Source organism: Physella acuta, unplaced genomic scaffold (assembly GCF_028476545.2).
Source record: "Physella acuta isolate Inbredline_101_S28 unplaced genomic scaffold, ASM2847654v3 ptg001283l, whole genome shotgun sequence".
Classification (NCBI taxonomy): Eukaryota; Metazoa; Mollusca; class Gastropoda; family Physidae; genus Physella; species Physella acuta.
In genome coordinates, this window is record NW_026732798.1 from 375,019 (window position 1) to 391,044 (window position 16,026).

Sequence of the window (16,026 nt, forward strand, 5' to 3'; positions counted from 1 at the left end):
CTTCAGATCGTAAGACCATTGGTTGAGGTGGTCATCTGGTCTGAAACAATCAATCATCTCTCGATGGAAAATTTCTGAGTCTAAGACTCTCTAGTAAGACAGCGGAAAAAAACCGGTGGTTGCACCACAAACCATATATGGTATTATAACAATGTCAAACTAAAAATAAAACATTACTAGACCTAAGTAGGTCACAATCTTCTGTCAAATTTTGAGTAATTTCCGTTGACCAAAAGTACTAATTTAAGCTATTTCCGATTTCTCAAAAAAACGCATGTAAATTTATAAAGTACTAATAATATTCCGCACTATTATGCATATTTTGTTTTGGCGTTCGCTTGGTGCGCAATTCTTTTTTCTACGAGATCCTATTCTATTTTTAAAACTTTAAGTAATTAAAAATCATGTCTATATTACGAGTTGCCATCCCACGTAGTGTTTTATAAGAATATTCGAGAAAGTTTAGGGGAGATCACTCCCGGTTTATATAGTATTGAAAATATAGCAAAATTATTCTAACATATCTTACACAATATAAAAATAATAACAAAGTCTATTAAATATATTTAAATGGGTTTAATTGAACATTTATTGTCATACCCCCAAAATCAGCATTTGGGGTAAATGGAGCCGAGCAATGGGGCAATAAGTATTATCTCCTTGTTTAGACTAACTCCACAATAAAAATAATTAATTTCTAACCCCAATTTAGTTAATGCTGTGTACACACACTTTAACTGATACTAGCTATCACTAGGCCCCAATTGCAAGTGTACATAGGGCCTACAGTCTAGTAGTTCACAGTAGGCACATTAGTATGCCTAGTGTGTAGTTAGTATACTAGTGTGTAGCTGTCCAGAGTTAACATTCTTGGATGTAAAAAGGGGTGGTACTAACTAATCTGCCCTAATGCTTTCTCCTGATAAACCATGTGTGCTATACATTACATAACATGACATGACATTGAGGTGAGAAATGTTGGTGGGGGGGGGGGGGAGCAGTGATACTGGTTTCCCCTTTGTTCTCTTTGCTGGACCCCGAGGGCCATAAATTACATAAGGAGATGCTATCTCTGGTTGGCTGAGATCTAAGAACTAAGTCCATGTTACCTATAAAGAGATATGTTTTATGGTGGGTTTGATACAGGTGGGGGCTGGGTATCATGGGGTGAGAAATTGTAAGGAGGGGAGCAGTGGTATTAATGTGCCTGTTTACTTCCCTGCTGGACCATGAGGGTCATAAATTACATAACATACCACCCCAGATTGGCTGAGACCTAAGAACATTTATTCCTGTTTCCTACAAAGAGATTAGAAGTTTTATGGTTGGTTAGAAACAGGTGGGGGTGAGTCGGTTGTATTGCCCCTTAGGGGTAATAAGTATGTGTACTATTTCAAAAATTACCTGGCTAACATGAGATGGCTGAATTTTTACTTTTTAGCAGGTTAGAATTGTATTTCTATTATTTAGACCAGGGGTCGGCAACCTTTTGAAGCGGAAGAGCCAAAAGTTACGATTTTCAAAATTTCCCTGGTTTTAAAGAGCCACTAACATTTTTTATCTTATATTTTTATTAAGATTATTAGTATTTATTCAAGGAGCTGAAGAGCCGCATCTTGATATCAAAAGAGCCGCATGCGGCTCGCGAGCCGCAGGTTGCCGACCCCTGATTTAGACACAAGTCTGTTTAACAATTAATACATTTTGTGTTAACTATTCCTATACCAGTGTCATATTCAGTGGTCTAATAAATGAGAAACTTGCACAGAGGGTAACAAGAGCCACATGACAGTATCTGTTATAACTTTTCTGAACAGGCAAGCTAGTGGACAAAATGTATGTATTTATGTAGATTTAGTTATTATCTAACAAATTAAACCATTATGGTAATGATAAGTCAAGTTTTACTCTGATAATGATAAAAATTTTATTGCATGGTAAATCGGGACAAATGTCGGCCATTTTGTTTTGGTACCAATAATCATTGTGCAAAACAAATTCACCAAAATAAAACTATTCTAGCCATAGCTATAAAAATAGTGTTAAAATGTACAACAACCAATGCTCTAATACAGGAATAAAGAATGGGCTTGAAAAACTCATCTGGTTTATTACAAAGTGAAGTTTCCCAAGTTATGTCTATTTGGAAAAAAAGTTCACAAAATGGTTTTATGGAGATGAGAAATTTCAGGGAAAGAGCAGTGGGATTAAATCCTGTCTCATCCTCTCCCTATTGGACCAAGTGGGTCATAAATTACATAAAACGAATCCTCTGCTTCTCTGTTATCAAAGAACAGCAGTGGTTGTTACCTCAGAAGTAGATTAGCAGTGTTATTGGGGGGTTTTGTGGGGGTGGGCTGATGATCGGGGCCTAATACCACACGGCTCTTAGTGCCCTGCTTTACCCTATATATATATATATATATATATATATATATATATATATATATATATATATATATATATATATATATATATATATATATATATATATATTTATATATATATTTATATTTATATATATATTAATTGTGAGAGCAGGACGTTTACCCGAATGCCACTAAAGCCAGAATTGACTTTCGATCGAATGCGGGATTTCGTCCTATTCGAATAAATAATTATTGTTACTAGCTTCGGAAAGTTTTATACGAGTTACATAGTAGTGTTACAAACTATCTACTTGTAATGTTAGTTATATACAAATCTGTCACGTATCAACGTTGTTCCTATATCCTGGTATTCAAATCATGCTCAGCGGTGTTAAGAGACTCTTTACTGCCAATATAGCCCAGATTATCCTCCCCTTCTTCCACCGAGTGGCGTGTTGACATCCTGTCAATCATCGAGCCTGGACACACAGGTATGTACCTGTGATAAACAAACATAGGTCACCATACAGGTATGTACCTGTGATAAACAAACATAGGTCACCACACAGGTATGTACCTGTGATAAACATACATAGGTCACCATACAGGTATGTACCAGTGATAAACATACATAGGTCACCACACAGGTATGTACCTGTGATAAACATACATAGGTCACCACACAGGTATGTACCTGTGATAAACATACATAGGTCACCACACAGGTATGTACCTGTGATAAACAAACATAGGTCACCATACAGGTATGTACCTGTGATAAACATACATAGATAACAACACAGGTATGTAGCCAACATACATAGGTCACCTGATTAGTCGATTCTAATTAGACATTTCGTTATGGAAGTGAAATTTACCCGTATATATTCTTAATAAAATATTTAAAAATTAATTTTTCTGCCTTCAGACAAAAGTTTGCTTACATCCTAGAAAAAAAGATATGCAATACTTTTGCCTTGAAGAAACTAAAAGATATAGACACATGTAAGTATAATCATTTATAAAAAGGTTAGGCCACTAAACTACCGCCACCCCCCCCCCCCCCCCCCCATCCCAAATCCTTACACACCTTTCCCTCACGTTTTTCTAGACTCACTTGGTACACGGTAATTTGTTGAGGAAGGGTTGAATCAGTGGGATGTCATAGACTGACAGATCACCGCTAGATCCTTCCGCCTGCTGGTTCCAGTGTAGCAGTCCGCGTTCTTCTCTAGTTCCTGGTTACAAACGAATGCAAGCAACACAGCACAGTATGTAAACAGTATGTAATAATATTATTTATGTTTAAAACTACCCATAGTACATAAATAAATGCAAGTATATATAACTATATATATGTGTGTGTATGTGTGTGTATACATGTGCTTAATGATACTTAATCTTATTATTTTACTAAATAAACTGTCTTAGATCATTTTGACATTATATAATGCATGTACTTGTTCAATGTCCCCCGCTTTTAAATATTTAAAAAAAAATTAAGATATGTCTACTTTTGGTTCATTTATTGTTTAATCAGGATGTGTGACTCTCATACCAGTCATGCACATCTTTAGAAACAATGCAGTCTGATGCACCTACCTGGAATAGTGTTGTCCAGTATAAAAGCCATGATACCGCCCACAAACATGGAGGTGCCAAACAACACGGTCAGTACTTGATCAGCCAGAGCATCGCCTTTAGAAAAGTTAAACGCTAACCGTAGACCTTATTATATTCATATTACACGCATAAAACCCATAGCTATAACTTAACCTCTGACCGGCTTTGTTTTATTACCGACGGCTTTGTTTTATCACCTACAGCTTTGTTTTATCACTAACAGCTTTGTTTTATCACCGACGGTTTTGTTTTATCAACAACGGCTTAGTTTTATCACCGACGGCTTTGTTTTATCACCGACATGTTTGTTTTATCACCGTCGGCTTAGTTTTATCACCGACATGTTTGTTTTATCACCGACATGTTTGTTTTATCACCGACATGTTTGTTTTATCACCGACATGTTTGTTTTATCACCGACATGTTTGTTTTATCACCGACATGTTTGTTTTATCACCGACGGCTTAGTTTTATCACCGACGGCTTTGTTTTATCACCGACTGCTTTGTTTTATCACCGACATGTTTGTTTTATTACCGACGGCTTAGTTTTATCACCGACGGCGTAGTTTTATTACCGACTACTTTGTATTATCACCGACATTTTTGTTTTATCACCGACGGCTTTGTTTTATCACCGACGGCTTTGTTTTATCACCGACGGCTTTGTTTTATCACCGACGGCTTTGTTTTATCACTAACAGCTTTGTTTTATCACCGACGGCTTTGTTTTATCACCGACGGCTTTGTTTTATCACCGTCGGCTTTGTTTTATCACCGACGGCTTTGTTTTATCACCGACGGCTTTGTTTTATCACTAACAGCTTTGTTTTATCACCGACGGCTTTGTTTTATCACCGACGGCTTTGTTTTATCACCGTCGGCTTTGTTTTATCACCGACGGCTTTGTTTTATCACCGACGGCTTTGTTTTATCACTAACAGCTTTGTTTTATCACCGACGGCTTTGTTTTATCACCGACGGCTTTGTTTTATCACCGTCGGCTTTGTTTTATCACCGACCTGTTTTGATCTCGTTGGTGCTGACCCAGTAGGGTACGCTGAGACCGAAGAAGACGGGCAGGCCAAACACGAACAGGTTCCGGGAGGAGTTCAGGTCAACGTACTGGAGGTTGGAGATTCCGACAGCCCCCACCATACCTGGTGACAAAGGTAAGAGAGGGGGGTGACGTCAGCTGTCTTGGTTAGTCCACATCGCTAAGTCTTGTTTACATTAACACCAGATGTGCAATAACTATAACAATTATTGCTACACGTACACGCACAAGTACACGCATACGCACACGCAAACAGACACACACACACCCACACACGTACACGCACACGTACACGCAAACAGACACACACACACACACGTACACGCAAACAAACACACACATACACAGACGTACACACACACCCACACCCACCCACACACGTACACGTACACGCACACGCAAACAGACACACACACACACGTACACACACACACCCACCCACACACGTACACACACACGCACGCCTACTGCCGACATGATGACCTACCGAACATGACGTAGAAGAGTCCACCAACCACAGGCTCTGGGATGGTCACGAACAACGCGCCAAATTTCCCCAGACATCCCAGCACCAGCATCAGACATCCGGCGACCTGAATCACCACACGACTCCCCACCTGCCGACAGACACATAACCATAATCCATAATTACGTTGATATTCAAATGTTACTTCACGGTGGGTAACCCCGATAAAATAAATAATTGTTTCTATTTATTTGAATTATGTCCCTTTAGATATCCATTCTACGAAATAAGTAAACAATGAAATATAAAATGACAACATTGTCAACAAGACATACGAGATGTCCTTTTCCTCTACATAGCTGTGCTGCCGTATGTGTAATAGACAACTTATTTTTACATTTTGTTGCAAGAATTACTAATCATTACTGAGGGGAAAAACTACAAAATTTAATGTTATTATTACACTCTATCCAAAACAATATTATGTTATATTTAGCGAGTCTTCTGTTGTTGTTTTTATTAAATGTCTTCCCAATAACATCAGTCTACTGTGATAAACAGGTGGATACCCTCACAACCTCCCCTGCACAATACACTCTGCTGGCTTTAATTTATGTGACCTCGCCTATAAATACTTACTTAGTTATTCCAATGTTTTACCTGTCCTGTAGTACTCACCTTGGTGATTCCAATGTTTTAGTTGTCCTGTAGTACTCACCTTGGTGATTCCAATGGCGCCGATATTCTCACTGTATGACGTGTTACCTCCACCTGTCCCCCACGCCCCAGCTAGCAGACACGTGATACCCTCCATGCCTATACCTGTGACATAAACACGAACATCATAAGTTAACACCTGTGATATAGACGTACAGCATAATTTAACACCTGCGACATAGACACGTACAGTATAATTCAACAACTACCGATGAAACATTAACACGTGCACTATACAACCCTGTAATTCCATAATCTAAAACCTCTTACAACTGTCAGTCTACATAATGTTCATGCTTACCTGAGTTTTAGCTCTATTAGGAATTACATTAGATGATAAAATGTTATACTTCGACTTTATACTGCTACATTATTATCCACAATCATGTTAATAACAGATGTATTCGTTGTTGGGGTTGTTGACAGTAATTATGGGTTGTCATTGTTTAACTACCAATACGGGTCGATGTGTGTAATTGGGTTGTCATTGGTTAACTACCAAGTTGGGTGTATGAGGGTAATTGGGTTTACATTGGTTAAATACATCGACGGGTTGTAGACAGCAATGTTGTCAATGTTTCCTAGGTATGCCAGATAATCGGGATGTCATTTGTTAACAATATACATGGGCGGTTGGGAGTAAAAGGGGTTGTTATCTGTTAACAACCTAGATATTGGGGTTGTCATTAGCTGTCTATGAAGACGGGTGGTTGTGAGTTACTGGGGATTGTCAATGGTACCTATATATTTGGGTTGTCATAGGTATCTATATATTGGGGTTGTCATTGGTACCTATATATTTGGGTTGTCATAGGTATCTATATATTGGGGTTGTCATTGGTACCTATATATTTGGGTTGTCATAGGTATCTATATATTGGGGTTGTCATTGGTACCTATATATTGGGGTTGTCATAGGTTGCCTATCTATATATTAGGGTTGTCATAGGTTGCCTACCAATATATTGGGGTTGTCATTGGTTGCCTACCTCGACTAATGGCACTGGGTGGCGGGGGTGGTGCACCAGCTAGTCTTGCGCATGCGTAGTAGTCTCCTACAGATTCAATAGCTGAAGCAAACATGGCAGCTAGCATGCCTAAAACTCCAGCTATAGTCACCCTAGGCACTCCCCACTGTCCTACAGGAAGATACAATGGCATGCAGAATTTATATTTTACTTTATAGTTTTTGTAGCTTCTTTTATTGTGTTATTCAAACAGAAATAGATTTTATATTTTACTTTATAGTTTTTGTAGCTTCTTTTATTGTGTTATTCAAACAGAAATAGATTTTATATTTTACTTTATAGTTTTTGTAGCTTCTTTTATTGTGTTATTCAAACAGAAATAGATTTTATATTTTACTTTATAGTTTTTGTAGCTTCTTTTATTGTGTTATTCAAACAGAAATAGATTTTATATTTTACTTCACAGTTTTTCTAGCTTCCTACTGTAGTTGAAACGAAAAACGAAATATGTTAAAGAATTTATTTTTTATTTTATGTTTGAAGTTTCTTTGCTTAGTAAGTCAAACGGAAAATGAAGTATTTCAAAGTTAGCTTTAATGCTTTGTGTTAGGCTCACACTTCAAAGACAGTGGATTCTTTAAGAGTATAAGCCTCACACAATCCTTGAACACATTGTGTACAAGTTGTACATGACCAGGTGTACAAGTTGTACACCAGGTGTCAACAAAACAACCCACCTGGATATGGAAACCGGAACCAGTCCGAATCAGACAAGGCTTTGACCCTGATGTCAGTTCTAGCCTTGTAGCCCCATTTCTCCGGCTCATTGGTCAGCACGTTGGTCTCCGTGAGGATGACGCATATAATCCAGGAGATGACGATAGCCAACAGCACCTGTATGGAAGTCATTAATAACACCATTATGTGGGAGTACAAATGGCCGCCTGTCAGTAATCAATCCAACATCACACAATAGACACAAGATGTTGTTTTTATACTGCTGGGACTGAGAGGTGATAAAGTAGAAAGAAAATTTAAAAAAAAAACAAATTTAATTTTCATTTTAATTTTAAAGTTTATTCTTGATAACTATTTAATTTGGTTTAACAAATACAGCACTAGTTAAGAGACACGCCCCCTCTCCCCGTCTCCATTTCTCTTATCCTTCATTGCACTCCAGAATAGAAGAAACGATTCTATGGTGGTATTCACAAACAATGTTTCTTCCAAACTTTTTTCTCCGGGAGGGGGGCACTTAAAATTTTCGGGGGAGGGGGGGGGGCGGTAGACTTTCTTCGGGGGGGGGGGGGGGGGCAGACACTGTTAAAAGTATACATTTTCTATATAAATTTCATATCGTTCGGGGGGGGGGGTAGACTTTCTTCGGGGGATCGGAGCCCCCCGCCCCCCCCCCCCCCCCCCCCCCTGAAGAGATGCCTGGAAGAAACTCTGAACACAAATCACCCGACGCATTACAACCTCACAAATAGCGAAAATTGGTTGATATAATAATAGATCAAAACATAAATTATTTAGCCGAATAATGTTGTACACAAACTTTGACAGAGCTTACCGGGAATAAGGCAAAGATCTTGAGTTTAATCTTCAAACATGGGAGTGGGATGGCAATATTTCTCAAATACTGGGAGAACAAGGCGACCAAGAAGATTGTCCTAAACAAGAAAATGTACCGTTAGTTTTGTTTCTGACAACATCGAACTTAGAGACTTGTCGTGGTATTGTAAGGGTGGACGGGAATTGGTGATGTAAATAAACAGACATGTGATTAAAATAAAACTTTAATGACCCCTGTAGAATACTACAGATATATGTATATACATATACATATACATATATATATATATATATATATATATATATATATATATATATATATATATATATATATATATATGCACCAGCACTCACGTGAAACAGATGTACCAGTGGGTTGACCCCTTGTCGGCTGCCACTTTAAAGAGGGAGAACGCTATGAGACTGATGGTCGGAGCGATGGTCAACGGTCCGATAAACCTCATTAGAAGTCCGACCATGCCAGTAAAACCTAACACGATGGACAGCAGCGAAGACACCATGAGCGCGCCCTGCAGCTGAAAGGATTTCATTTGTTGGATTCAGTACTGTATTAATGTGACTCTAGGATTTCATTGGTTGCATTAAGTACTGTAATAATGTGACTCTAAGATTTCATTGGTTGGATTAAGTACTGTAATAATGTGACTCTAGGATTTCATTGGTTGGATTCAGTACTGTAATAATGTGACTCTACGATTTCATTGGTTGGATTCAGTACTGTAATAATGTGACTCTACGATTTCATTGGTTGGATTCAGTACTGTAATAATATGACTCAAAAGCTCAACAAACACTGATCCTGAGGGTGTAACTAAACAATAGAATCAGTTGTCTTTTAAGTGGTAGTAGCAATGTAGCTCATATTTTAACCCTTCCTCTTCCACATGAGCAAAACACTAATCTTAACCTTTACGACGACCTTAGTCCTACTTTCTTAACTAATTATAGCAGTACTACTGACAAATAAATCCTCTATACCATTAGGCAAAAGACTGTTGCTAGTTATTTTACGTCGATTATAACACCAGTTCACTTTTACAGGTAACTTACTACTAATTCACCTGAAAGTATTATTCTTGTAGGCAGATGAAGCAGAGTTCACCAAATTATATTTTTGTCACTATAAAGTCGATAGCCCTGGTGTCTATCTCTCACAAACAAATTTCAACCCCTAAACTAAAACACTCAGTGGGTTAAGTATCCGTTTACCGCCCACCATAAAATATAATAAAGGTTTGCATAACAATATTTTATGTTAGCTTAATATGTGTAGGCAGGTTTTATTTGAGTCTCACAAAAACACATTAGCCTTACTATTCATATATATATATATATATATATATATATATATATATATATAAATATATATATATATATATATATATATATATATATATATATATATATATATATATATATATATATGTACGTTGATTTTAAAATATGCCTATAGCTTTGAGAGCCTATTTTGTACACAACAATAAATAGAGCGTATTTTTTACTTTAAAAATAAAACATATAACCAGAGTGCAACAATTTATTTTAAACAGCTGCTTTTCTTATTTAAATATTGAACTACTGAAACAAATTTTCTTTGCCGTGTTCCAATGATGGCGGAGTTAAAATTGTATAGAGAAAACTATAGTTAAAACATGATACGGTCTGAATACTCATCTTTACATTGTATAGAGAAAACTGTAGTTAAAACATGATACGGTCTGAATATTCATCATGAATACCTCGCAGAGGTTCGCCTTCCATACTCGTTGATGTTCAGCTGATCCCAAAACTGGCAGTAAGGATTTGTTTGCTGAAATAACAAACCGAAATTTTTCTCGAAACTTAGGCTACTATATATCCCCTAATTATGTTGTATGTTAAATATTTAGTTACTAAGAACATGTTTACGTAGTATCAATCAAGACATGTGGCAACATACCAAACAATGTTGATATTAAACCCCCACATGAGAATGGATAGGGCATACACTGAAAAGTGGAGAGGACAACATCAAGAGGAAAGCATTAGACAGGAATCCCCAGGGAAAGAAGAAATAAGGCCGGCCAAGGAAATCCTGGAGAAGGACAGCAGATGATGAGGTCAAGGGTCGCCGGGCTTACGTGAGCGTAGACAAAGAGAGCTGCCCAAAACCGGGTCCGGTGCAGCCCTTTGCTCCCCAGGGGCCAGAAAGGAATAAATGAAGAGAATTGAATAATGACGTTTACAAGGTATCTCATTCAGTGCCTTTATAATGAAAAGAAATATCGGATGTTTCTAATCTCTAATTAACGATCAAGAATGTTATAGAAAAAAACAGCTGTTTCAAGAACAGAAAATTAATCTAAGTAACCACATTAGTTTAGCTGGGTATAACATGACGCAAAATAGCACGAAAAGGTGGATCAAATGGCTTATTAGAACTGACTGGCCGTGCAGGGGCGGGTCTTCTACAGTTAATTAAGGGAGAATATCAAATCGGATGATGATATGTCATATAGAGCTTCAAGATTACATACATGATATTCTGACAGATCCTAGTATAGGCATGTAAACAAGCTAGGCTTACATCATTAACTCGTAGTACTTGTAGGTAATGACAGAACTACACCATTAAACCTATCTGACATGTCGTGGTACGGGCAGGTGTTAAAACTATGTTACCATTACACCTACCTGACAGGTCGTGGTACGTGCAGGTGTAAACAGTACTATGTTATGATTACACCCACCTGACAGGTCGTGGTACGTGCAGGTGTAAACAGTACTATGTTATGATTACACCCACCTGACAGGTCGTGGTACGGGCAGGTGTTAACAAAACTACACCATTACACCTACCTGAGAGGTCGTGGTACGGGCAGGTGTTAACAGTACTGTTATCATTAAACCTACCTGAGAGGTCGTGGTACGGGCAGGTGTTAACAGTACTGTTATCATTAAACCTACCTGAGAGGTCGTGGTACGGGCAGGTGTTAACAGTACTGTTATCATTAAACCTACCTGAGAGGTCGTGGTACGGGCAGGTGTTAACAGTACTGTTATCATTAAACCTACCTGAGAGGTCGTGGTACGGGCAGGTGTTAACAAAACTACACCATTAAACCTACCTGACAGGTCGTGGTACGGGCAGGTATTGGAGCTGACAGAGAGCACAACAAAAGCTGGGACAATGAAGGAGTAGCTGACACTCTGTATGATGGGGAGTCTTCAAGTGAGTAGAATACATTCATGATTTAACTGCTGTGTATGATTTAAAACAAAGCAACGTTTTTCTTAATTTTGTTTTTATTTTAATAGCCTTTATTTCACTAGCTTCTTCGTGAATTTGTCTGTTATGTGTCGAAACTGGCGAGTGAAATTTCGACCACTTCTACGAACCGATTTCTGTCTAAATTGGTACATGGGTCAAGAACCGATGACAAGCAATGTGATACAAACATGACTTAAATAGATGCTTAATTAATTTTTAAAGAACTAATTAAATATTTTATATTATGTACCATTGTAAGTATTGAAAAAAAAAACATAATAATGTTTAGCCAACAAAGTTTTATACAATTATGTATTAAAAAGTACTTTTTAAAAATACAATAATGACCAAATATTTAAATACCCAAAAAGCTGAGGTCGCAATATAAAATATTGAATACCTTCTCTAAAGTAACTAGTTATTGAATTTTCTTTTAATTTCGTGTTATAGATTAATAACATACCACGACTAAAAACACAATCGCACAATTAAAAGCTTCAAGCTTGTGCTTAATAGAAAACTATTAGTACTTTGTAACGCAATCTTGAATTTTCTTAAAAATAAAAAAAATTCAACAATTTATTTTATCAAATTTGCCACAGTACTTTGTCATTGAGTCTCGACCTACGTGTCAAGTTTATAACTAATGGGTTCAGTAGATGTGGGTGAAATAGAGTTCACCAGACAAGACGGACAAATCATGAATGCACGGAAGAGAAATGTAGCTAATCAAACTAAATATAACGTAATTAACGTAATTAATTATTCAACAAAAAGTCGGTTACATTCCACACACGTAATTATCCTATTCAAGATCCCCAGTAATTTGTATCAGAGTTTCTTCCAGGCATCTCATCGGGGGGGCCAAGCCCCCCCGAAAAATTTTTACCCCCCCACCCCCCCCCCCCCCCCCCCCCCCGAACGGAATGAAATTTATATAATTTATATAGAAAATATATACTTTTAACAGTGTCCGCCCCCCCCCCCCCCCCGAAGAAAGTTTACCCCCCCCCCCCCCCCCCCCGAAAATTTCAAGTGCCCCCCGGAGAAAAAAGTCTGGAAGAAACACTGATTTGTATCTTGTTTTATATTATAATCTAACACAGTCTCTGTCTCTTTTGTTTGGGTTACCTTACACCGAATGTCGTCTGTAGAAGGGAAGATAACCCCGAGACAAATATCACAGTGCTTATTAGCTCCCCTAGTCCTACGTCATCTCCTTCAATACACAACACACCGCTTATAATCACAGGATAGGCGAATGTGGCCCCAAAAGCTGTCAAAAATTGCTGGGGATGGAGAGGAAGATATGATTATCTGGAGGAATAGCTTGAAGTACTCTCTATGTGAAAATATTAACTAGGTCGGTGGGGGTGGCTTAGACAACTGATAGTCTTCACATTTTTTATAAAAATGTGTCACATACTCAACATACTTTGATCATGGAGGTACAGACGTGTTAATGACGTCATAGTTATGGGGGAGGGAAATGGTTCTGACTTCCGTGAGAATGTGTGCCGGGGGGGGGGGGTTAAAATAGTGCCGTCGTTAAAAAAAATGTTTTTTTTACAGTTATCTCGTTGTTGTTTTTTCTTCTTTCTATATTTGTTTTGTAAATTGAAATAAAAATTGATTGAAGGATCGAATCTTGGCGTCTGACACTTTTATCTCAGGAAAGGCGATAAAAAATGTTTTTAAATTTCCTGACGTCATTTATTGACAACCCGCTAGAATATAGTCATGACAAATGTGTGAAATATGTTACATACGTTTATTAGAGTAACAATTCAACATAAGATAATGTAAAATTTTACCTGAAAACCAAGCAATAAACAAAGATACCACGGCGGAATGTCATCAACCTTGTATAAAATATCCGACTTCTCCATTTTGAGAGGATTGTATTGCTTGTTTTTTCTTACATAACTTTGCTGACGTCAATCAACTTTGCCTGAGAGGCTGACGTCACTGATTACTAAGTTTTAACCCAAAAATCAAAGACGTCTATGGTATTTCTGTCTGAAACAAACAATACAGATAAACTAAATATAGACTACTCGTCACCACTGACATTTTACTGGACTTTCAATCTAACTAACGGCAAGATAGGAAAAACTAAAATTTCTATAGAAATTATTGACAATGTTTTTACAATTATTATGTAACTCTGAAAGTTTTTCACGGTCCTATTTCAGACTTTCTTGTAAAGCAACTCAAGGCATGGCAAGTAGCTACATCTTTGTTTCGGATCTTTTAGACAGATAAGAAGGTAAAGGGCGTAGACGATATTTCAGCGACAAGATTTTCGTTCTGTCAAGCTTATTAAAAATTCTCAGTAGGAGGTTGATTATAATAATTAAAAGTAGCGTAGCAAGCTATGACCTAATTAACTATTAGAATGTTTTGTATTATCAACTTTGGTTACACATGTATCAAGTAGGTGTAACTATTAACATATTTAATGGTTGGAACCTATATGAGGTTTTAGAAAATATATTTCTGAAAGTAAAGTAATTAATTTTTGTTTGTATGTGTACAGTTATAAAAGTCGTATTGTGAGGAGTGGTGATTTAATGATTATTTAATGGAGAAAAATGACGTATTTTGTGTGTTGCGTAAGTATGTGTGTGCATGTCTATGTGTATGCGTGTGTGTCCGTGGGTGAGTGTATGGGAGTAAGTGTGTATGTGTGTGTCTGTGTGCGTATGTAAGTAAGTGTGTATGTTTGTGTCTGTGTGCGTATGTATCTTGTAAGAGTCGAAGTGTTGGAAGTGATGATTTAGTAAAAAGGTGTCATTGTATGCCTGTGCTTGTGTGGTTGGTTTAAGTGTGTTGGTGCGTGTGTGTGTACGTATGTGTGCGTGCCTCTATGTGCATTTGTGTGTCTGTGTGTGTGTGCGTGTGTGTTTAGATGTGAGAGTTAAGTCTTGTCCATAGTGTGCATGTGTATACATAGGTGTGTATAGTGTGCTTAGATGCGTGCGAGTGCGCGTGTACATATCTTTTTATATGTGTTTGTGTATGTGTATAGTAGTTAAAGTCACTTTCGTATGTATCCGGTTGACGAAAGTGTCGCCTTGACATAAACCTGAACGTACACAATGGCTGTCAAGCTTGCCTGTTTGAGTTATGCGAACATGAGAAGTTAGAGGGCAGGTAAGGTGCGTGTAACACCTTTATATAACACACCTGTGTGTAACACCTTTACGTAACATACCTGTGTGTAACACTTTTTTCTTAGCACAAGTGGAATACCTTTATAAAACAAAGGTGTCTTATATAATTAGATGTTTAAAAATGTAATCCTAAAATGCCTACCTAAATTAATGTTGTTCATTAATCCAATGTGCATGTGTCTTACTTTAAACGATGAGGTGAATATAAAAAAAGGATTGTAAGTTAAAATTAATAATACAATCCAAATACATCAAGCTCAGGTTTTAAAAAGTTAGGACTCCAGTTAATAAACTCCATGCAAACAAATCACGAATGTGTAAAATGGTCACGTTGAACCATCGTCTCATGTTAAGTTAAAATAAAGGGAAAGAACTCGTAAATGTTTTGTACAAGGGGAAAGAACTTTAGGATAAGTTTTTTTAACCAGCGACGTGACTTCCTAACCATTATCTAATGGGCCAGTAATGGATTCATACAAGCAGCCGTTATACTCGTGTTTACTTTAGGCTAATTATGTTTTTTTTTATTATTGCTAAAAGGAATCCGATACTTCTGTGGTCTCATTGATAATGTTAGTCAACACTAAAAAAATTTATATACTAGAAGTTATGTATGTTGTGATTTTAAAATTATCAAGTACTACAAGCAATATCAAAATTCGTGTATGTAACCTTACATTAAAAAAAAACAATCCAGGAAAATACTCAAAAGCAGAGGTCGGCAACCCTTTGAGACGATGGAGCCGAAAGTTATAATTTAGAAGTATTTCCCAGTCTTTAAAGAGCCACATTTTTTTCTTCAATA

The 16,026-nt window shown here is 37.3% G+C and overlaps 1 protein-coding gene across 1 annotated transcript; it reads right to left on the reverse strand.

The window, feature by feature from the left end:
- Positions 1 to 2,574: 2,574 nt before the first annotated feature.
- On the reverse strand, positions 2,575 to 15,557 carry LOC131957988 (solute carrier family 23 member 1-like). The gene is made up of 16 exons (XM_059322865.1): positions 15,364 to 15,557; positions 13,860 to 14,064; positions 13,177 to 13,334; positions 11,903 to 12,000; positions 11,634 to 11,741; positions 10,535 to 10,605; positions 9,129 to 9,310; positions 8,773 to 8,872; positions 7,937 to 8,093; positions 7,221 to 7,370; positions 6,233 to 6,336; positions 5,536 to 5,665; positions 5,014 to 5,151; positions 3,972 to 4,067; positions 3,487 to 3,607; positions 2,575 to 2,868 (listed from the first exon to the last, which is right to left on the reverse strand). Exons 2-16 carry the CDS (start codon positions 13,932 to 13,934, stop codon positions 2,727 to 2,729), a joined length of 1,830 nt encoding a protein of 609 aa, XP_059178848.1. The 5' UTR covers positions 13,935 to 14,064; positions 15,364 to 15,557; the 3' UTR covers positions 2,575 to 2,726.
- Between the last annotated feature and the right edge of the window lie 469 nt (positions 15,558 to 16,026).

Coding starts and splice junctions, on each gene's coding strand:
- LOC131957988 (XM_059322865.1), bottom strand. CDS start 13,934: ATGGAGAAGTCGGATATTTTATACAAGGTTGATGACATTCCGCCGTGG. Junction 8,873..9,128: donor CACTGGTACATCTGTTTCAC/GTGAGTGCTGGT, acceptor TTTCTTGTTTAG/GACAATCTTCTTGGTCGCCT. Junction 6,337..7,220: donor ACCCAGTGCCATTAGTCGAG/GTAGGCAACCAA, acceptor TTTATGTCACAG/GTATAGGCATGGAGGGTATC.